The sequence below is a fragment of the Hippocampus guttulatus genome, chromosome 7 (assembly GCF_054856545.1).
Source record: "Hippocampus guttulatus isolate MCC_2025c chromosome 7, RoL_Hgut_1.0, whole genome shotgun sequence".
Taxonomy (NCBI): Eukaryota; Metazoa; Chordata; class Actinopteri; order Syngnathiformes; family Syngnathidae; genus Hippocampus; species Hippocampus guttulatus.
The window spans coordinates 11,107,456-11,130,073 of record NC_141267.1 but is presented as its reverse complement, the minus strand read 5'-3'; the positions used below and the strand labels follow the sequence as shown (position 1 = coordinate 11,130,073).

Here is a 22,618-nt window from a genome sequence, read left to right as displayed (position 1 = left end):
AATAACAAAAAACACAAAACAATACGGGTTGAGCAGCGGCAGCCAAAACGCGCCAGCGTTCACTCAACCCGGAAGTCAGAAAGGAAGTCAGCGTCAGTAATCTCTGGTGTGAACTCTCGCGATAACTCAAGGCGGAAGACACCAAGAGAAGTCAACGAGAGGCGCTCGTGTTGTGCTGACAGTAGCGATGGGAGGATAACGAGCGTCTCGTAGTTTTTGTATTTTTTACACACTAACCACTGAAAAAAAGAATTTGCGGCGTTTTGTTCTCGTCAAGAAGCCCCCAATTAAAGTGTCTTTCGGGTTCTTTTCTTCATATTGGTTGCTTGAAGACTTCCAGCTGGCGAATTGCATCAGTTGGCCCGGAGGGTCCTCGTCACCCTCTGCTCCCCTCACGTCAGCGCTTTAAAAAATGACCGGAGAGAAGATCCGATCCCTGCGGAAGGATCACAGACCTAGTCAGGACGATGACTTGTTGGAACCCGACGAAGAGGCAGCTATCGGGACGTTTACCACATCCAAGACGAATAACAAGAGCAGGGCGAGTCGAATCTTCAGCAACCACAAGTTGGTCAAGTCAGCCTCCACGCAGCAGCAACCGCAGAAGCAGAACCAGCATGTCAATGCCAACAGTACGCTGTCATTAGCCGATGTCGTTGACGACAACAACAAAAACCCCATTATCCGAAGTGGACAAGACTTTCCGGTCCACGAATGTGTGTTCAAAGGAGATGTGCGGCGCCTGTCGTCGCTTATACGGACTCAAAACATATCTCAGAAAGACATGCATGGTGAGTATTGCTGTGCGACACACCCAGCATGAGGGGAACGTCCCAAAACACATTTTGCTCAACTGTTTTAAGTCTCGGCAAGCTTGCTTTTTAGCCAACGCAACTTAGAGAAATACTGTAAAGCAAACCATTGTTTACAATGGAACACTATGTCATTTAGGAATACACATGAAAAAAAGCTAATTCACAAAATACAATGAGAAGAAGTCGCTTTAAGTCATTAAAAAATAATATTAGGAAATTACAGTTCGTAAATAACGTATTCTAGTCAAGCAGTGGTCCTCAAAAGATGCAAAAAATCGTCAAGCCTCATTTTGTCTCAGTCGTGTCGAATAGTTTGATGAATGTATATAGTCAAGTCAACTGTATTTATAGAGCACTTTCAAACAGCCATCGCTGCATACAAAGTGCTGTCTGTACATGGAGCAATTTAACATGCACAATAAACAGTAAGACAAATCGGTAATAAAGGCGGTAGAAAGCACCAAACAGTAAAACCAAGAACAAATCTAAGTCATGCTGAATCGAATGCCAAAGAATACAAGTGAGTTTTGAGGAGGGTTTTGAAGATGGGCAGCGAGGAGGCTTGCCGAATGTTCAGTGGGAGGTCATTCCAGAGAGAGGGACCAGCAACAGAAAAGGCTCGATCCCCTCTGAGCCTCAGTTTAGTTCTTGGTACTTCTAATAATGTCTGGTCCACAGACCTGAGGCGCCGGGCTGGTGTGTAGGGGCGAATGAGCTCAGAGAGGTAAGGTGGCGCGAGATTATTCAGAGATTTGAAAACAAATAAGAGGATCTTGAAAATAACTCTAAAATGTATGGGGAGCCAGTGAAGGGATGCCAGAGTAGGAGTTATGTGCTCCCTCTTACGAGTACCAGTCAAGAGGCGTGCAGCGGCATTCTGGACCAGCTGAAGGCGCTTAATGGAGGACTGGCTGACTCCAAAGTAAAGGGCATTGCAGTAATCGAGCCGGGATGTGACAAAGGCATGAATTACTGTCTCAAAGTGTTCATGTGAGAGGAGAGGTTTTATTTCATATAGATGAGAATACTACTTCAGGATTACTGGGCTTTTTTGCTGTGAGTTAGAAACTATGGTCATTTTTCATGCACATTTAATAACTTTAAAAACAACAACAACAAATAAATAAAATGTACTGTGCTGCATCATACGTACCTAACGTGACCAGATCACCTGAAACGAGACGTCACATGTGCGTGCGTGATGCACGCACAATTAGTGTTGGTAATGCCTACGCAAATACTTTCAGCAATTGTCCTGAAAGGATTAAGCCTCATTGTTTGGCAGCAACACGCCCGAATAGGCCTCGAGAGAGATACTGTACTTCAGATGATGAAGATGAGTTTCCACAATAGCATGTTTTTAGGACCGACCTAAGTCAAAGTTTAGCCGACTGCCGGCTGGCTCGACTACCGTCTTTTGACTAAAATGACAAATTTAAATAAATCAGTAAATGCGATGTCATTCTGAATGTGGGCTTCTCATGCCTACCCTCATCTTCATTTTGGTCGGTCGGTCTTCTCTGGAAACATACATCCGTGATTGTCAACAAATGCCAAGAATAAGTTGCTACGACTGATATCTCTTTAAAACGATTAGCGAACTAGCAAGATGACATACTCGTAACATCACTTTCATGATTAGTGCGTCCCCATTCGATCAAAATGTTGCTGGAGTAGTGCATTACATCATTAAGAAAGTGTATTTTTCATTGTTCAGGTGCTTTTGTTCAGCGAGGCTAATTACTACCAATCAAGCCACAAATATTAATTTGACAAGTATCCCTTTAAAACATTATCGGCACAGCTAAAATGATGCACCAGTGACATATTCACTCTAGAAAAGATGAATTCAACCTAAGAATTGAGGATAAGAGCACAGAAAATAGATGAATGGAATATTTTTGAATGACCCCCCGAACTGGAAATGCAAATCTCATTTGTTTGTGAGTTTTCAGTTTGTGATCACCTCGCAAAGTTGTGGAAGTTCCACCTGCCAGCACCGATTCAGCAAGGCAAAGTCTGCTCAGATAAAAACAGTATTTCCGACCAAACACACCCTTGTTGTTCTTGTCTCTACTGGAATGTGGCCTGTCCTCATATCACAGCTCAGACTACAGCACAAGCAGAGGTCAGCCGTGTGGATCTTTGTTGTGTTGGAGCGCCAACTTTTGTTTTGTTCAACTGTCAAGCGTCCGTGTGACTCAGTCTGCGGCTCAGATTCCATTGCATTGGAGCTGAAACCTCTCAGGCCTGTCATATTACACAGGTTCTTTACCTTTATTAAACACTACTACTTCTCAGTGCAACCAGTATGCTTTGAGGTAGATGATAAATTCAAATTGTATCATTCAGGGTTGGCCTCTGCCTTAATCCCCCTTGAATTTACATTCTTTGTCTGACCAAGATGGAGATTTGTATGCTTCTGGCTTTGTGGGAACTATTTGTGGATGGCGCTTTTCTGTTCCGGCAAGACTCAGACTTCACATAAAAAATTTGCTGTGAAGAACCTTTCGAGGAATACCTTTGGAATGAGCTAGTTTGCCTCACAATGCATTGAAATCGGCAAATCAGAACAAGTTTAATTGAAGGCTAGGCCACTACTCTCTCTCTCCCTCATTGAAATAAATTGATCCACATTAATCATTATAATTAGTTCTTTTGGCACCTGAGTCAGAGTCTTTGGTTTTAAGTATCTGCCAATATCGAGTACCGCTCCAATGCCTCAGCAATGCGTTAAGAAAAAAAAGCTGTCCGTTGTGCGTTCAGCTCTCTCAACGAACTCTTTGACGATGCCGCTTTGCGAGGAGCCTTCTTTATATCAGGCAAGGCACACCTATTTTGGAGCATCTTTTGGCTTGCCTCTCCCTCCAAACAAGCTATGAAGACAAACCCACCTCTCTAACCCACCTCTCTGTCTCTGCCTGCAGTAGAGCTCTGTACAGCGAAGGAGACATGTCTGTGAGTGTGGGCATGTCACGCGAACTATATTGCTACAAAAAAAGCTACTACAGTTTTATTATTATTTATTTTGTAAGATATGCATGCACTTGGATCATTATATAGCTTGTGACCTTCAAGTGGTCAGAAAATAGTACAACCAATCTTTTTCACCTGATACCGAATCAGCTGAAAATCTCGTGATCAGCCCCGATTTCCAATCACGTGATTGGATTTGGACATTCCTACATAAAATATTATTTTCGGTAATCTGAACAAATTTGTTATTTCAGAAATGTGTCAAACTGTTAGCCTGTCAAATTACTCAGTACCCAAGAAGTTGCTATCATACCAGAAGAGGCTACAAATACATGAGACAAAGTCCTCGTGTGTTTTAACAAACTTGGCCACAAAAGACGATTCTGATACTGAACCCACAAATAAAGACTTGACAGTGACCGAATGGCAAACAGTCCAGAGCAGGGGTCAGCAACCCAAAATGTTGAAAGAGCCATATAGGACAAAAAACAAATAAGTCTGGAGCCGCAAAAAAATAAAAGCCTTCTATAAAACTTACAATGAAGGAAACACATGCTGTATGTATGTAGGAGACTGGACTGTCTCAGAATTGTTTGTTATTCATTCCTTTGTTTTGTGTTCAGAAACACCCCCATAGAATTTATTTTGTGATTTCCTTGCTTGATTTTTTGTTTTGGTGCATTATTTTCGCTTTTCTTAGTGTCAGTGAAGTGATCATTAATTTCCGTTTTTCGGAGGCTATCTTTGAACGCCTCTCGAGTCGAACAAGAAGAGAGAAGGCACGGAGTCGGACGCAGACGTGTCTGTGTTTGTCGAGACTTAAAAGCATAAATAAAGTGTACGTTTTAAAAAACCAACACCACAGCTCTCCTTTTTCGGAGCTGCAACACGTATCTACATCTATTTGAGCTATTTTAGCCTACTATCAAAATCTTTTTCCATTTTCAAACATTTTTTATAAAGCTCCAGGGAGACACTAGATGTTGCTAAAGAGCCGCATGCGGCTCTGGAGTCGTGTGTTGCCGACCCCCGGTCCAGGGTGTACTCCACCTCTCAGTTTGGCTCCAGTTACTCGTGACCGTAATGAAGACAAGTGTTGTGGTGTTGAAAGTTCATCTGTGAATAAATAGCACAAATGGCAGGATTTTTAAAAAGGCCTTTTGGTGGTGGTGGTTTTCTGTGGAGAAGAAATACCAGTGAAGCTCCAAGTACCACCATGCTGACACAATGATCAGCCTTTTGATGTTTGTTCCCATTCCATTCATAAAATTCCACTTAAAGCGCCTGCTGCGAGATCTGTGTTTACTTGTTTCCTAAAGCAGTTTTGGACTTTTATCAGCAAGTTTTTTTATATTGGAGTTCTTCAGTTTGTATTGTCACCCACACTTGGGTTTCTGCCAAAGAGAACCAACTTACTCTGGAATGCGTTTTCCTGCTAATCCTAAAAGAGAAGCTCAGTGAGCGCTGCTTGGTTTTCCCTTGGGGGGATGCGCCAATTTTCCAAGAATGCATTTCGAGGAATTTCTTCCCTTTGCACTTCAGTGTTTAGTTACTAATCTCATTTAACAATCCATTTCCTTGCTAAATACAGTGTGCAGTACTTTCGCAGCTGTACATCTTTTGAGGATAGGAATGCACAACACATTCATTTATACAACGTAATTGCTCACTCGTTGTTGTTATAGTCTATTTTTACTCACTGCAATCAATTTGTCTTCTTGTCTTCTCCAGGAAACACACCATTGCATCTGGCTGTCATGTTGGGGCACAAAGGTGAGCCGGTTACATTTACATCCATGTCAAGCGTTCTGATTGTCTAGTGAGATGTTCATCCATTTGACAATGCTGGGTATTAAATGAATTTTGTTCACAAATGAAAGAAATCTACAAATGATTTGTACGTTGGAACCTGAAGTTTCAAACTTAATTTGTTCCGTGCGCACGTTTGAATCAAGTCGGATGTTAATGTCACTTCCCCCCAGAATAACATTTGATGTTCACAATTAATATGTGATGATCTATCAAGCATACAGTGTAAACTTGAACTGATTTTTGTCTTCAGTTGACTTGCTGAAGCTGGACTGAAAGCTTGAGTCTAAAATATTAATTCACTGCCCCTCTGATTGTGCCAGTAAGCCATGGAACGCAGTATTGAAAAATGCATCCTCTCAGGGAACAATTCGAGCACGGTTCCACAACGAGCTGGACTTCAGACTTGTTCTCCCAATGGAGCTCAGCATGCAATTGATTCCACTTTTCCGCCATAGCCTGAACAGAATTCAAAAAGCGGAGTAGGATTGTACACGGTAGAATTGACTGTGCTAATGAGGTTGTCGGTCTTTTGCCTGAGCTGCTGCCATTTCCTCCAGGGATCCTCAAATTAGACAGACGGAGGGCTATGGCTTGACATCATACAGTCATCGGGGTGTGGCTGCCCTTCTGGGGATGCAGAGAAATTGTTTGTCTGTGCAGGCTTTTGCGTATCTTTATTAACTGTCCCACTCCAACCCCCTGGGATGTACAAGTATATTAAAAATTAATGAATAAAAGCACTCAGTAAGTGCAGACGTCCTGTAAGGTTTTATCCTCTTTGAGGTCATTGACTGAATGGCGACAGTCTATGAAAGAAATTAAAAAAAATATTGGAGAAATTCCATCATAAGCAGGGTGTGTCCTGGCTCAAATTGAGGCAGAAATGGTACCATCCTGACCATGCGCCATGACTTGCATGTATTCTGTAAATTCAACGGACTGACTTTCTTTAACAGGAAACAGACTAAGTTGATCATTCCATGCGTGTTGGATATGGCAAAAAGAAACAAAATTGTGAAAATACCTCCTTCACTTGCTCATACCTGTCAACTCATACGGTTTAGCCATAGTTCATACGGATTTTGTGGTGAATCGTACGTATATGGCCGTATCGCACAAATCATACGGATTCTGAAAATTTCCGACCCCCCCACCCTCTAACGGGTAGTTCCGCTTGCTTTTGCCCAGAATGGTGCTAGTCTACTCGAATGCTTTCATTTCCGGTAACTTTCCAGTAAATCATGTGGTTCCTAGTTGAAACCTGAGAACTGAATGGCTATTTTTTTCTGTGTTTTCAATATTTGGAGTCGGTGAAAAAAGTAACGCAGGAATACAACTCTGAACACAGTAATGCCACTAAGTAGAATGATGATTAGACATTAACCAGACATTGTATTATGGAGATCTACAATAAATATCATTGAAAATTTTGTGGGTTTTTTTCTGCCGTTATTTTGACATATAAAATGCTTTGGTATGTTATAAGAATTTTTTGCTCTTTATAAGGATTTTTTTGGTAGTTTATACAGGTTGACGCTCCGAAAAGTTTACAGGTATGCTTGCTCTTTGGGGATGTGTCATCGAGCAAAAATTAATACGGAAGAATTGCTTTTGATTGCACATATAATAAAGCGGCTGGGCTGACAGATAGGTTCGACCCGGTTCAACAATTGTCTGCGACAGCAATTAGAAAAAAAAAGAAAGCACATATGTCTTCATTTTAGATTTCCAAAGAGTGTGTGGGTCCCATGAATCTGGCTGCATAATTCCGACACTAATGTAATACGTCCCTCCTCCCTTTCCGCATGGTGAGGCATCATGACAGTCTTAAGCCGCACTAAAGGAACCTAAACATCGTCTAATGTACGAAAACTGCAATCAATTTACTTTTCCTCACATCAACCTCTGAAAATATTAGCATGAGCGTCCAAGTTTTAGGGATTTTGCAGTGTTTTCCTCTTCATAGAGCCGCTCACTACAAAGTTTATGTCACTTTACGAGAGACACACCACATTACACAATGCCACTCTTTGAAAAATGTGCAGGAATCTCACATGCAAACTTTTGACGTAGTCATCGTGTTACGTCTGCGTGCCGGACCTTTTTTTTCAGTAACGCCGTGATTGGTTGTTCCAGATAAGACTGGTCATCAATCAAACAAAAATGACATCCATGTTTCTTTATATTAATAATAAGAATACATTTCATTTATAAGCACCTTTCAAAACACTCAAGGACACTTTACAATCAAACAATTATATTTTAATGTCTTCGTGATAAGCAACTCAACATTAGTATTTCACAACACCAAAATGGCTGCTACGGTAAATTAATAAAACTAATCATAAAAACATTACTTTTCGAAATCTGTGCCTCAAATGGTATGTTATGAAATTATACATATGCAAAGAATGATGCTGAAACGCCCACATATACAAATCCCAAGTAAAATCTCGACGCTGCATCAGTGAAAGCGAGCAGTTCTTCAGGCAATGAGAAATGGCTCTCAGATTATGTAATATGTGTCTGCTAAATGTTGTCTTTACACAACATTGGATAGCATATGCCGGTAAAAAGCTTCAGGATATGTGAGAGTTACGTCACAGTGCACGTGTGTTTTATGAGCAGTAAACCCCCGTTATCAGCTGCCTCATCCCTGAGTTGAAATACAGATGTTTCTCGCAGCATGGGACACAGCTGCTTGATGTTTTACTTCTGATATAAAACCCTCATGGCAGCTGCAGTCTGATCTGCTGGCAACACAATGCTTCCTAATTCCATTAGCGAGAGACCACCCTCAGGGATCGATGGGGGGACAAAGACTGTAGCTGGGTCTCAAATTCAATTTAGGGTAGATTTACAGGAAAATGATCAGCTAATTAGTTTTTATAGTGTGTATATGGTGTTAATGAGGTCATTTTAAAAGCTGTTTGTATTCTTTTGTCCTGCAAACAAGGAGCCAAAATGAATGCACAAGTAAAAAATTGGTTACCAGATTGACAAGCTATGTTCAAACTTATTTGCAAGGTGCCCCTCTCCTCCGCTTGAAGCAAATCGAGCGCAGTTGTTTAGCAAACAAAAGCATGCCGGAGCCGGTCTGAACCTCGCATCATAGTGCTAAGTCTATTAAATAAACATATGGTGCAATTAGAATAAACTGCTTACCATACAATATTTCACTTATAATCAGGTGCAATTTATGGATGAAACTGTATGGCAGGGGTCCCCAAACTACGGCCCGTCAGCACATTTGGCCCGGCCCTCTAACCCTCCTGTTGTCCTCGGGTCAAAATGACCCGTCACCTAAATGATAATTTTTTAACTTGAAATTTTATGACTTTTCCTAGATTGGCCCCAACTGCAGAAAAATTGAAATGTTTTTTAAGCTCCCCTACGATCGTCACACTTTTTCTGTTACAAACTGACACCGGCCCCCCATCAGAGAAGGGAAAAGTTATGTGGCCCTCACAGGAAAAAGTTTGGGGACCCCTGCTGTATGGGGAAAAAAAAATAATTTACCCCTTCATTGGTATTGTACCTAATAATCCGAGTAATGCAGTATTACACCAGGCTTTACTGCCAATGGCCCTAAAACAAACTACGTACTCATGATTTTACGACAAGTCTTGCCTCGTTGAGCAAGGTGCAGGTGACAGGCTGGTTTGAGCATGTCACCTTCCTTCTCATATGCCGTCATAACTTTTCCACTCAATTTTGACACGCTGACTACATTTCAGCCTTTATTTTGAAATAATGTAACCTATTTTCTTCTATCAGCGTCTTACATAGTAAAGCGGACGACTGACCATTTGCGGCATACGGCACCGTTTTCTAATATGGCGGCTGTTTTTTATGCATCATAATAAGCACCAGCGTTTTATCGACATGCGCTCTTACTAGTTTTGTCTTATATTCAAATAAAGGAAGATCCTTCTCCACTATAAAGAATACATGAGCGTCCGACCTTTTTACTCATCTATAATTTACAGGCAGTTGATGCGCTTATCATTGTGTTACCCTGTTTTGAAAGGTTTCATCTTTGGAGTAGACAATGCTGGATTTGGAAAGTGGCTTGCAACAACAGTTGTACTAATTCTGATGCAGAAGCACTTTAAGTGTGGAGTTGCTGTACTTTATCTGCCTCAATGTATCTGTTTCAGTGCTTTAAAAAGGTGGCGGAATAGCCTTTTCGATTATGCAAGTTCAGCCTCATTAAATGAACATTGTTATGCATTTAGCAGATGACTGCACTTTGTTGCTTAGTGTCCCGCCAATGAGCTGTCTAGACGCCGCCAACCTTTTTAATGAGTGACGTCATCATGACAGAACAGGCAGCTGAGCCGGAACAACAGGATTGGTATTTGGGCGGGTGTGTGTGTGTCCCCCCCCTTTCTGCTCACTGAGCAGAATATGTGTACTCCTTAGCCGACAACTCCTCGTTATGAGTATTTGTCAACCAGTACACTCTTTGTATTGCGTTTGCGCTTTCCTTGTCGTATTTCCTTTTGCGTTCAATTGTCGCATGCATCGGCATTCATGGATGGCGGTCCTGTGTGATGATGATGAAAATAAATTACATTGCAACAGCATTTCAAGGCTCACTGCTTTAAATATTTAAATAGAAATATTGTGTAAGATTTGTAATAGGTAAAATGATTGCTATAAAATGGAAAAGTTAAAAAAAAGGTACTTTAAAATAGATACAGCAATGTCCTGCTTATTTACGTATTTATTAAATAACTTATCCTGTCCTTTCTAATCCTTTTCTAATTTTGCTGAACAACACACATTTATGTTTTTTGTGCTATTTATATGATATTCAGCCGTTTTGGGGTTCATAAGTGTACTTACGGTTCAAACAATCCTTATAAACAGGGGTGGGGGGTGGGGGTGTAAGTTGCTTGTGTTTTACACTGTTTTGATGTGCTGATTGATTCCCTTCCTCCGACAGAGTGTGCCCATCTGTTGCTGGCCCACAATGCACCAGTGAAGGTGAAGAATGCTCAGGGATGGAGCCCCCTTGCAGAGGCTATTAGCTACGGAGATAGACAGATGAGTAAGTATCAGACTGTTTGACATTGTCCTGTGAGATGAGGACATTCTCTGAAGTGTTTCAAATTTGAACTGGAGTTGAAAACAGTTGCAATCAACAGATGCAATTCCAAGAACGGAACGGTTCTCTCTGCTCTTTGGCTAATTTATCCCAAGCCCCCAATTCCACCCTCTAATCCCCACCCGTCAGTTAGGTTCTTGAATCAAGTATATAGTAATTCGAAACATTTTTTTTTCTTTTTACAAAATTGAGATACACTTTGAAAAATAAACGGTCTTGGTAGAGTGTGTATCAAATAAAGGTCAAAATCATCATCAATTTATGGGAAATAAATCATACTCCATTTAGTCTTTTACGAATATAATCATTATTTGTAGCTGTAGTGTGAATAACCCGTAATTGATTTGAGTTTGGTGAAGTCTCAGAATTTTTTGTTGCAGACACACACACTCGGTCAGTAAGAAATGGTTGACAGGAAGGAATAAGAAAAGAACAAAAGATGCATTTGGTTTGGGGTCACTTAAAAAAAATGGACAAAAATAAAGTTTTATGTAATTCTTTCAAATCGAAGCATCGGTAACTTGGCAAATCGAGTACGAGTATGTGTGCGCCGCGACAAGCCGCCGGCTCATTCTATGAAATTTGAAAGTGCGATATAAATAAAGATGTTTTGAATGTTGTATAGTCACTTTTTTTTAAACTCATTAGCAAATAGTAATGGTACTTTTTAAAGTAAACTTGCACTGAACAAGCTAAAGCCTCATCACTGTGAGTTCCATCATTACTTTACCGGAGCAAAACATCTTCCATTAATGCCATCAGTGCTAGTTGACGCTTCTCCAGCGAATTTAGCCAAGCATAACTTTTTCCCTGCTTCTCTTATCAACGCATCAGTGAGCGGTGATTACTGGCGGTGTAAAGTGATGTAATTATTGTGGGAAACGTATGAAAAAGAAATGAAGAGCAGGTGAGTGATAGCCATGGCTGGACTGTCCTCCTTACGTTCACTGCCACCGAACCATCAGCGCACCCGTGAATGGTCGCGAGGGGCACTTAAGCCAGCAAGAGAGTGTGACGCCGGCCCTGGTTTACAGTATAATTAAATTAATGTAAAACTTGTTTACTTTCAAGTGAGTGCAGTCGAAATATACCTGATCAACTTTTCAAACTTAACTCTTTCACTCCACAAGACGTCTTTTTAAAATTAGGCCCCGCCTACCAAGGACATACTTGTGTCTGTCTTTTTTTTTTTTTTTGCATCATAGAGAAGAGGAGGGTTTGATGCAATCTGTGAATGAGAATAAGCCATTTGCATTGTAAATCATGTAAAAAAGGGACCAGTAGGTGGCAGTGGTGCCTCACGTGATTGCTGAAGAATGGAAAAAGATAGAAACACAATTTTTTTTCTGCTGAAAGAAAAGAGTCCAAACTTTATTTTGGTAGGCTCCATGTTTATATAGCATTAGAACCAAATATTCTGTGGGCCTTGCGAGATCAGTCAAAATCCAGTAAAACGCTGGGATTGAGGGGGTTGCTCCAGTGAAAATGGCTGGGATTGAATGATTTACCGTATTTTCACGACCATTCGGCGCCCCGTATGGTTGGGCGCAGTCTCATTAATGGGTGCTATTTCTGTATTTTACACATAGACAAAACGCACTGTATTATTGGGCGCAATTTTAAAGTGGTAAAACATACGCCAGCTTAAACATACGGCATGCATGCGCGCACGCTAAAAACACGTTAGCTTGAAGCATACGGTAGCATGCCAAGACATACAGATACAAGCTAAAAACACGTTTTTAAAAAGGCAACGGAAGCAAAACTGAGTTCCGTTGTATTTTATTTAGCCATCGTACAATATACTCACGTTTTTCGATCAATCATCACCCAGAAATCCATCAAAGTCCTCATCCTCTGTATCAGAATTGAACAATTGTGCAAGTACCGGTAATCCATCAAAAACGCCGGGTTCCCTCTCGTTGTCAGTCACTCTCATTGCCATGTGGCTCCACAGAAATGATGCCGGCTTTGCCAAAAACTCGAACAACAGTGCAAGCAGCCACAATCCATTCGCAAATTATGGCGTAACTCGCCCGGCGCTGCCTCTCACTCTTTGTAAAGTTGTGTTTGCCATCGATCATTCATTGTTCCCATGCCGTTCGCAACTTTGCTATGAACGCCCGGTTGATGCCGATGTCCAGCGGTTGGAGTTCTTTAGTCAAGCCTCCGGGAATAACGGCAAGCTCAGAGTTCATTTGCTTGACTTGGTTTTTCACCGCTGCTGTGAGATGGGCACGCATGCCAAAAGCATAACCTATGGCTTGAAGTTTGAACTGAGCTTCGTAGGCGTGTCTCTTTGTAGAATTTATTTTCGGCGGTTCTTAGAAACCAAAACCGAAGTTGTTTTGCAACAATGCACATAGCCACACTCTATACAGGTGTTGGTACCTGCTTGTGGCGTCCCTTTAGCGTCCACTTACACGCCCACCCTTCACTCATTGGCGGACTTCTTCCCCGCATGCCTGTCGTCACTCACGTCTGCCTTTTCTCTCTCTCTCTCTCTCTCTCTCTCTCTCTCTCTCTCTCTCCATATATGTATATATACACGCCCACCCTTCATAAGGCGTCTTGTCCATTTTGGAGAAAATTTAAGACTTTTAATGGCGCCTTATAGTCGTGAAAATACGGTAAGTCTTTTAGGCATGCTTTTCACTGTCTGATATTTTCCCGGGGGAAAAAAAAGTAAACTGTGTGGATGGAATAATCGATAGAATAAGTGAGATTTTTAAGAGATTTGTTAATGGCAGCTCTAAAGTGAAGCAAGTATGGAGTTATCTAATGCTATATCAGACATTGTTGTTTGGCCTTGGCAGAGATATTCTCTCTAAGTGCTCTTGTTTCACACCTTTTTACATTCTTGAGTTCCCTAAGGATGATGCGCCTTTTGGGACAGCTTCCTGACACCTTTTATCTCAAAAAATAGGCCCTTTCGACATGCCATGTCACAATCTCGCTCCTCCACTTTCTTGTCATCATGTCATGATAAAAGGTGCTCTGGGAAAATGACTTTTCCCCCTGTAGAAATGAAGTTAAATATCTGGCTAGCTGGAATGTGCGTACAGGAATAAAAATGTTTGTTTGGGCTTGCCACCCTTTGTAAACGTGATGTCGCACTGAACTGTCATAGCAGGCTGCATTTGAACTGTAATCGCAAATTATTTTTAGAAAGACATTTTATGAATGCTCTTATTGTCTGAAGTTATTTTTAACCAATTTTCGTTTTCACCAATCTCCCAATGTGTCATTTAACTTTTTCTTGTTTGGATTCCAGCTCAAAATGAAGGAAAGTATTGTCTCGGAAATACGTTTTAGTTTTTTAGCTTTAGTTCTGGAGGTTTGTCAGTTTGTGCCCTGAATTGCCTTCTCGCCACACTGCTCTGCTGTCAGCTCGAGCTCTTTTAAGGCAGTCCCAGACATGTTGTTGTTTGCTCATTAGAGGAGATGCTTCTGCTCCTGGGTGACACACTAATTAGTAGTGTTAGTTGGCACTTGATTGATTCGGCCTCAAGGCTGGCTGCTGAACTTCAATTTTTCTCCCTCGTATGCCAGGTGAATTCAGGGAAGGCACAGCAGCTTGACAAAAATGAAGAAAAGAAATACTTTTTAAACCTACACTAATTTGACGGATTGATTTGGGGGATTTTTTTTCCTCCCCCCCCCCAAACAGTGAAAGATGAGAGAGCGTGAGTCGACCAAAAAAGCCCACCAAATCAGCGCCAAGGCCGAGGCCTACTTTTTAAAAACTCTTGGTGTATAGCACATACGTTTGGGAAACAGCCACATGCCAAAGATTGGTGCCATTTGAATGACACTAAGAAAATACTACTTGGGGTTTTGCGCGGAAGGATATTCCGGACAAACTACTTTTCTGCCAACATCCATTGACATATTTTGTACACAAACTGTAGCTTTAATTCTTTTCAAGGAGACATGACGAATTGACAGAAATGCTATTCAGTAGATCTAATTGTAGGTGAACATAGGCATATATTATTGCCCTGTAATGACTGTTTGACTGTTTTAATATTTAAAACACGATTCAGGTGTGTCTGTTTGTTGCATCCAGCCTCCCCGTTGAGTGAGTGCACATGATAGGCTCTGGGAGGCCTGCTAGGAGGCTTAAACTCGTGATGGAAAGCTCACCCAGAGTGGTGTAAACTCCCTTTTCATTACTGTAGTCCATCTAGGTAAAATATCTCCTAATTAACTCATTCAATCCCAGCCATTTTCACTGGAGCAACCCCCTCAATCCCAGCGTTTTACTGGATTTTGACTGATCTCGCAAGGCCCACAGAATATTTGGTTGTATTTACCAAAATAAAGTTTGGACTCTCTTCTTTCAGCAGAAAAAAATGTGTTTCTATCTTTTTCCATTCTTCAGCAATCAGCATTACAAAATGGCTAAGTTTCATGAAAATGGCGATTCCTGGGCAAAAAACGGAGAAAAGGAGCTTTTTGTAAAAGCATGCATTTCAAGCACGTGAGGCACCACTACACTGGTCACTTTTTTACATGATTTACAATGCAAACGGCTTATGCTCATTCACAGATTGCATCATCCCCTCCTCCTCTCTATGACGCAAAAAAAAAAAGAGTAAGACGTACAAGTGCGTCTTTGGCAGGCGGGGCCTAATTTTAAGAAGACGTACAAGTACGTCTTGTGGAGTTAAAGAGTTAATACCAGGACAGTGTCCTGGTATCATCATTATCACTAAATTGGTGTGAAGTGAGCGAGCTTGGTTGAATGTTGACGCAGTCTGCAGACTGGTTTTCCAGTGGTACAGTATGTGGCGACTGGGTCGTCCGTGAGCAGATGCTTCTCATCTTGCCCCCACTGAGTGGCAGTCAGATGATCAGGGGGACCCCCAGCCGGGCTTGTCCACACTCATTAGGCATGTGAGCCATAAAGGCACCCGCATCCTGTCGCTCTCTGTGTGTATGCGAGTTACTTGCCAGCTTGCTCACACTGAGAGCTTGCACTCACTTTGTGTGGGCCTGGCGGGACGGCACGCAACAGCATCAACATGTTTGTGTCAATTCTGCAGTTGACTATGAGGAATCAGTTTGTTATTCAGCCCAAAGACGCGCATGACTGTGTCGATTCTGAATGTTCGTAACCCACCAAGATTGGTTTGTACGCGTATGCACCTCAGGCCTTTTCGAAGCCATTCTGCTTTTCTTCCTTGTGATGTGTGTGTGATGAATCGTCGACTTTGCCCTTGCCGCCTTCAAACTGGAGGATTCCCATCTCTCATACGCTCTGGAACTGAGACCAATGTTTGGATTTGTGGCGCAGGGTCTATGATGCACAGTAGGTGGCTTCTGTATTCATGAATTGAATTGCTCATGTTTTGCCTTTGTTGTCCAGTAACGGCGCTGCTGAGGAAGCTGAAGCAACAGTCCAGGGAGAGTGTCGAGGACAAGAGGCCGAAGTTGTTGAATGCACTGAAAGAGGTATGTTGTTGTAGTTGTTGTGCTTTTTTTCTCCTTCAGTACCTTAATATGACGTGGAGCTGTTGATTAAATCATCCACTTTGCAATTTCTAATCACTTGATGGAATTTGATAACAAATTATCTATGAGTGGGTGTTGTCACTGTTAGCATCAGTTATGGTTCATTCACAATGCATGCGGGCCAGCCCATCTGTAGCGCAAGGAGATGCGTCGTTCCACTTGTAACTTCGTACGTCAAAGATGTCAAAGTGCAGCCCACACCTCAAGGGACACGGCGCTGATGGCCAAATATGAGACGTCAATCCCATGAATGAATTTCCTCTCAGGTTTACATTCTGGTGAATGCTGCTTCTCCCTGAGCTCAACTTGTCTTAGACGTGATGAGTCCTTAGGTTGAGCTTCGTTCTTCATCACTATGCAGAGGACGAGTTAGGGCTCCTTGAATTCAGAATGAGTTAATTTTGAACCTTGAGGGCACTTGTATTTCTGGCTCAAACGTATATACTGTATTCTTCCCATCTTCACATGCCACACAGTTTTCGGTGACAGTATCCCAAGAAGACGACTGATGTCAAATTGACAGTCCATTCTTCTTCTTCTACAGTGTTTAACTGCAAATAATTATGCATGTCACCTTTTTTGCAGCTTGGAGACTTTTACCAGGTACTTCACTGGGACTTCCAAAGTTGGGGTGAGTCAAATACGCCCATTTAGCACTAAACCAAGACCATAAGACTGTCAACACCATAAACTACACGGTTCGAAGAGATGGAGTGTTTATTGTCGTGGCTCTTCCATCCTTATTTCCTCTTATCACGGACAATGAAAGTATCTGTCAATGAATGCGCAGTGGATCTATTTCTAAGGGGTTACATCAAAATGTCCGTGTTTTGCGCGTCTGAGGGTACGACACCATCAAACAAGTTTTCACTTTCAGTTTCGTTTACTGCAAATGTCTTGGGTTCGAAAATATTTTGTCTTTCAGTGACACATTGCTGTTGGTGCATTTGCTACTGCGGCATTAAAGAGGACAGCTGTCCTCATAATTGAATCTTGCCTTCTCTATAAATGTCCTCCCCAATTTGTTTTGCACATCTTTCATCTTCCACTGTTGCAGTGCCTCTGCTCTCCAGAATTCTACCGTCGGATGCCTGTAAAATCTACAAACAGGGACTCAACATCAGGCAAGTCATGTCACTAAATGTAAATCAACTTAATAGAAGAGCTAAAAATAAAAAAAATGTGATTGTCATTGCACTGACTACAATGAACAACCTTTGGCTTTTTATCCGGAGCTGATGTGAAAAATCGATGACTTTATCTTGAGTGTGATCTGCTTTCGTGTCGCTTGTGAAACTTTCCCCGGCTGTCTCATATGCTAGTAAAGACACTCTCCAGTAATGATGAAGCACAAATTTCAAACAAAGTTGCCTTCCTGTTTCACTGTGTAAGCCATCCAAACGCTACACAAAGTAATGTCCTTGTTTTACTTGTCTTAGTGCGTTCTCACTCCACCCATGTTGCTTCTTCACACGTCTATAGACTGGACACCACCCTGATCGACTTCTCGGATATGAAGTGTCAACGCGGTGACCTGAGTTTCATCTTCAACGGCAACGCCATCCCTTCGGAGTCCTTTGTGGTGCTGGACAACGAGCAGAAAGTCTACCAGCGGATACACCATGAGGTTTGTGATGCACTAAACTCACTGGGCCTTTCATTAGGCACACGTTCACAAATAAATCGATTGAGCTTGATTGCAAGAAACAAAATCCCGCTGAGTGTGCCTGCTTGCGTTGACATTTTGCGATTGACATCCGCAGGAGTCTGAGATGGAGACGGAGGAGGAAGTGGACATTCTGATGAGCAGTGACGTATACTCGGCCACGCTCTCCACTAAGTCCATCACATTCTCCAGAGCGCAAACCGGCTGGCTCTTCAGAGAAGACAAGACGGTTGGTAACGGCTTGTCAACACTGTCACTGGAGATGTGGGGAGAAAAACAAACTTGATTCCTTTTCATAACTGAGTTCATTTTTCGTTGTCTTAGGAGCATGTCGGAAACTTTTTGGCGGATTTCTACTCTGTGAACGGCCTGGTGCTGGAGTCCAGGAAGAGGCGGGAGCATCTGAGCGAGGAGGACATCTTAAGGAACAAAGCCATCATGGAGAGTCTGAGCAAAGGAGGGAACCTCATTGATCAAAACTTTGAGGTGAGTCACATCTTACGGATCAGCATGACACATGGCAGAAAAACGCAACTTATCACCTCGTGTAGAATCCATATTACGTTTTCCACGCGTATGCTTTTACAGTGCTCCCTCGGCGGATTCGGTGCATCGCGGATTTTTTCAAACATATTCATAAAAATTTTATTTTATTTTTTTCATATACATGGAGTACAGTACTGCAGTGTTTTTCAACCCGTGTGCCGCGAGACATTGTCAGGTGTGCCGCGGGAAAATATCCAATTTGTACGCCTGTGCGGTCTTTCGCCCAGAAAGTAATCCTGTAGTACCCTCCCATACCGCTAGGGAGCAGAAACAGCTAGCCAATTGCCTTGTGTTTCGATGAGAGACAAGCTAATTTGTGACGCATGAATGCAGGACAACGGTGAAACAAATATGAAAGATGATAAAATACAGTTTTCTTTGTGATCATTTGATTCCAATTCAAGCCGTTATAACATCATTCTTCAATGTTAAAAACGGTTGTAGTAACAACAGCATGTATTGTATTGTATGTATTGTAATATAACACGTTAATTGTTAAAATAAGCGGGGGGGGGGGGTTCACATTTTCAGCTAGTGGTGTGCCGCGAGATTTTTTTCAATGAAAGAAGTGTGCCTTGGCTCAAAAAAGTTTGAAAAACACTGCAGTACTGTATATGTTGCTCTATGTGACTCGCTGTTGTTTTGCAGCTTCTCACGGACCTTTTGCGGACTTAAAAAAAAACACATACCTGTATATATATATTTTACCTGTATATGTTAATTGGTCGCTACTTCACGGATTTTCATTTATCGCGGGTGGTTTTGGTCCCCATTAACCGCGATAAACGAGGGATTACTGTACTCTAAAGACGGCATCATTATTTACCAGTTATCAATTGACACAGAAAAAACTGTTTCACAGTTGCAAACAGTCGTTCTCGTCACCACGAAATTTTGAACACGTTGGCCTCAAGAAAAGCTGTTTCACATGAAGTGAAATCACACCGCGTTGATGAAGTGAGACTGTGTAGCTGTTGACTGACATTGAACTTGATTTTTGTTTCTCTGTCTTTCTGCGCCTGCTGCACTCTTCAGCCTGTGAGGAGACCATCTCTAACCCCGCCTTCACCCAACACCACATCCTGGGAAGAGTACATCACTGCTGACAATGGAAAGTAGGTGTCCCTTTTAGATACGGCGGACAATTTAAGGCGTTTTAGGCCACACTCAGCTGGGATAGTTCTCCAGCTCACATGCAAGTTCTATAGGTGGTATGAAAATGAACGCTTGGATTAATTTCCTGACCCTTTCACGTTTCAGCAGCCAGGGAAATATGGGAAGAGACAAACTTGACGTTGGTCCATTTGAAAACCTCATGACATTATGCGGATATTCTTCATGAAAACGGCTTGACCTGACTCGATAGGATGTCCGCGTTGTCAACGTTAGACGTACTAACTAGCGTGTTGTTTTGTATCTCGGCTCAGAGCTCCTCACCTGGGCAGAGAGCAACTCTGCAAGGAGAGCAAGAAACACTTCAAGGCCACCATAGCCATGAGTCAAGACTTCCCCCTGAGCATTGACTCGTAAGTTCCCCCGTTGCGGTGTTAGGCCAGTGTGAATACATTTTTTTGGCAAATACAACTCGTAAATTTGACTGTCATGAAACATGGCACGCTATAAATATGGCTGATATTGTATACCTGGATGTATCTGAGTGGCACAGTTGTGACATCTGACACAGTTCTCGTTTTTGCATTCAGGTTATTGAATGTTCTGGAGGTGATCGCACCCTTTAAGCATTTTAATAAACTCAGGGAGTTTGTGCAGTTGAAGCTCCCTCCTGGCTTTCCTGTCAAACTCGGTAAGAAGGCCGCCCATCCGTCATCGGCAGTCCGTCACGCCGTCGGCGTTATTTTAACCGCGCTTGCGTCATCGTCAACCCCATTTTAGAACCATCGGATTTTCGTCTTTGTTATTCATCGCCCCCGACGAACTAACGGAAACACACAAGACATGCGGCGCGTTTACGTCAGTCGTCAGAAATTATTTTTTTTTTGTAAATGACAGCCTGAGAAAAACTATCAGTAGTTCTGGGTATCCTGGGTAGCGCTGATTCCAGTGACCGACGACAGCCTGCTTCCATCGATGCTTAGTCCGTCAGTTATTCTAAGCTTCCTGTCATTCAATTAAAGACATTTGACAGGAGACGTTTGTCCATGATAGTCGATAGTGTTTCAACAAAATCGAAGTACCAAATGTTCCTTCTCTTCTTGCAGACATCCCCGTTTTTCCTACCATCACAGCCACCGTGACTTTTCAGGAGTTTCGCTACGACAGCTTTGATGAAACCATTTTTACCATCCCTAGCGAGTACAAAGAAGACCCCAGCCGCTTCCCTGACCTTTAACCCACTCTTCAACAGGCTGGCGGTGGGGTGGATGTTTATGAAGGCAACATCACGCTCCAAAAATATCCAACTCCTCCACGACAACCTTACGGTTCCTACCTGCTAAATGCTAAATGAACGTCTCTCCACAGCCACCTGGGAAAAAAAACAAAAAAAAAAACAAGGCTGATGCCTAGCACAGTATGTAAAGCTATGTTTCCACCACGTGGGACAGGAGGGATCACTTGATAGTTTGGCATTGGGACACAACGTTAACTTTTACAAGTGTACTGTATTTAACAGTATCTTCTTCCTGGCAAATGGAAAGCAAGCTTTGTTGGTTGGGGGAACAAATCACAATTTGTCACCCAGTCACCAAATTGCACTGTATTTAGCGCCCATCTTTTCGCGGCCATAACACTGTGGCAGGGTATGCCAAAAAAGTGGCACAGCGCCCCCCCCCTTTTTTTCTTTTTTTTTTTTAAAATACCCTTCCGATCTTTGACAATGAATACGCAAGCCAAATGATGGAAACAGGAGTTGCGTGTGATTTTCACAAGAGACAAGTGTTTGTGGTTCTGGCCTCCTAACACGCCGCAATCGTATGATGCAAAGGTCTACATGTGTGAATACACTTTTTTTTTCATGTGTTAACACAGTTAGGCATTTCCTCAGATGCATTAACACTAATTAAAAATAAAAGGTACTGTACAGGGTGTTGCCCCAAAGATGAGACATTTCATAGGCGAATAATGTAGTCGATTCTTACTGAAGCGCACCCGCGACACTCATGAGGGTAGGTGGTTAAAAAGATGGATGGATGATGTCAGTTTTTTTTTACAAGGTATCTAAAAATGAACCAAGTATAATTTTCAACTTCATTTTCAGGTGTGTTAGTGTTTGTTTGACATTTGCTGTTTTTCAGGGCAACTAATGCCACTCACTATCTCAAAACAAGAGTGTAGTGTGTATTCCTGTGGAAAGTAAACATTCACCAACTTGAATGGAAATTTGGACAAAACACAAGAAAATTAATTCTAAGAGGCAAAAATTCAACTTGTCTCAAGCGGTGCACATATTGAACATTTGAAAAATGTGAAATTGATGATATAATCTCAAGTAAAGTATTATCCGTTCAAATACTGTATGTTAGAATTTTGACACAATTTAAATTCTCATGATGAAGCCTCTGTAATTTTGTTTGCCTGAGCCTGAGTGACTCAGTTATTTGTATTTCAAATTATATCAATTTGAGGGGAAAACACCTTGTACTTGTACATAGTTTTTTTTTGATTTAGCAATCTGTTTTTCTAGAATTTACTAAATCTTTTGGCACATGTAACTTCTGAGCTATTTGCTTTCCTTCTTAAATGCACAATTCTCAAGCTTAAAAGGTGGCGTTTGAAATGTTCCGAAGCCGAGGCAGTGCTATAAATGCTGCAGTTTTTTTTTATGGTACCATGTACGGTAGTCTGTTTCTTATGTCACCTTTATATGCTCCAAAACTAGCTTTGTATAATGAGTAGCTGTTGTGAGGAACGAAGAATTGTTCTTTTCGTTGGCTTTCATTTTACACAAACGAAAGCCTTCTGCACAATCTGTTCATGTTCTTGAGAGTCACTGTTTCTTCCTTTTGGTGTTTGTCCTCTTGTGTTCAACTCAAGATTGTGCGGGGGGGAGGGGGGGGGCATTTTGTCACCTGACTTGATCCAACATATTGGATTGTAATATGTTGGAAGTTGCTATTTTTGTATATACCGGTAGATGTTTTTAAAGAAAACAAATCTCTTAATTCTCTGGTTTGTTCTTTTGAGAAGTAAAGCAAACCACGCGCACACTAGATG

General features: G+C 41.9%; 1 protein-coding gene across 1 annotated transcript; it reads left to right on the top strand.

Annotated features, from left to right (window-relative positions):
- Nucleotides 1-412: 412 nt before the first annotated feature.
- On the top strand, nt 413-22,614 carry LOC147202234 (ankyrin repeat domain-containing protein 13C-like). The gene is made up of 13 exons (XM_086114779.1): nt 413-791; nt 5,523-5,564; nt 10,555-10,659; nt 16,088-16,173; nt 16,819-16,864; nt 17,291-17,357; nt 17,716-17,860; nt 17,997-18,128; nt 18,224-18,385; nt 19,481-19,560; nt 19,873-19,971; nt 20,149-20,249; nt 20,665-22,614. Exons 1-13 carry the CDS (start codon nt 413-415, stop codon nt 20,793-20,795), a joined length of 1,575 nt encoding a protein of 524 aa, XP_085970905.1. The 3' UTR covers nt 20,796-22,614.
- The last annotated feature ends 4 nt before the right edge of the window (nt 22,615-22,618 follow it).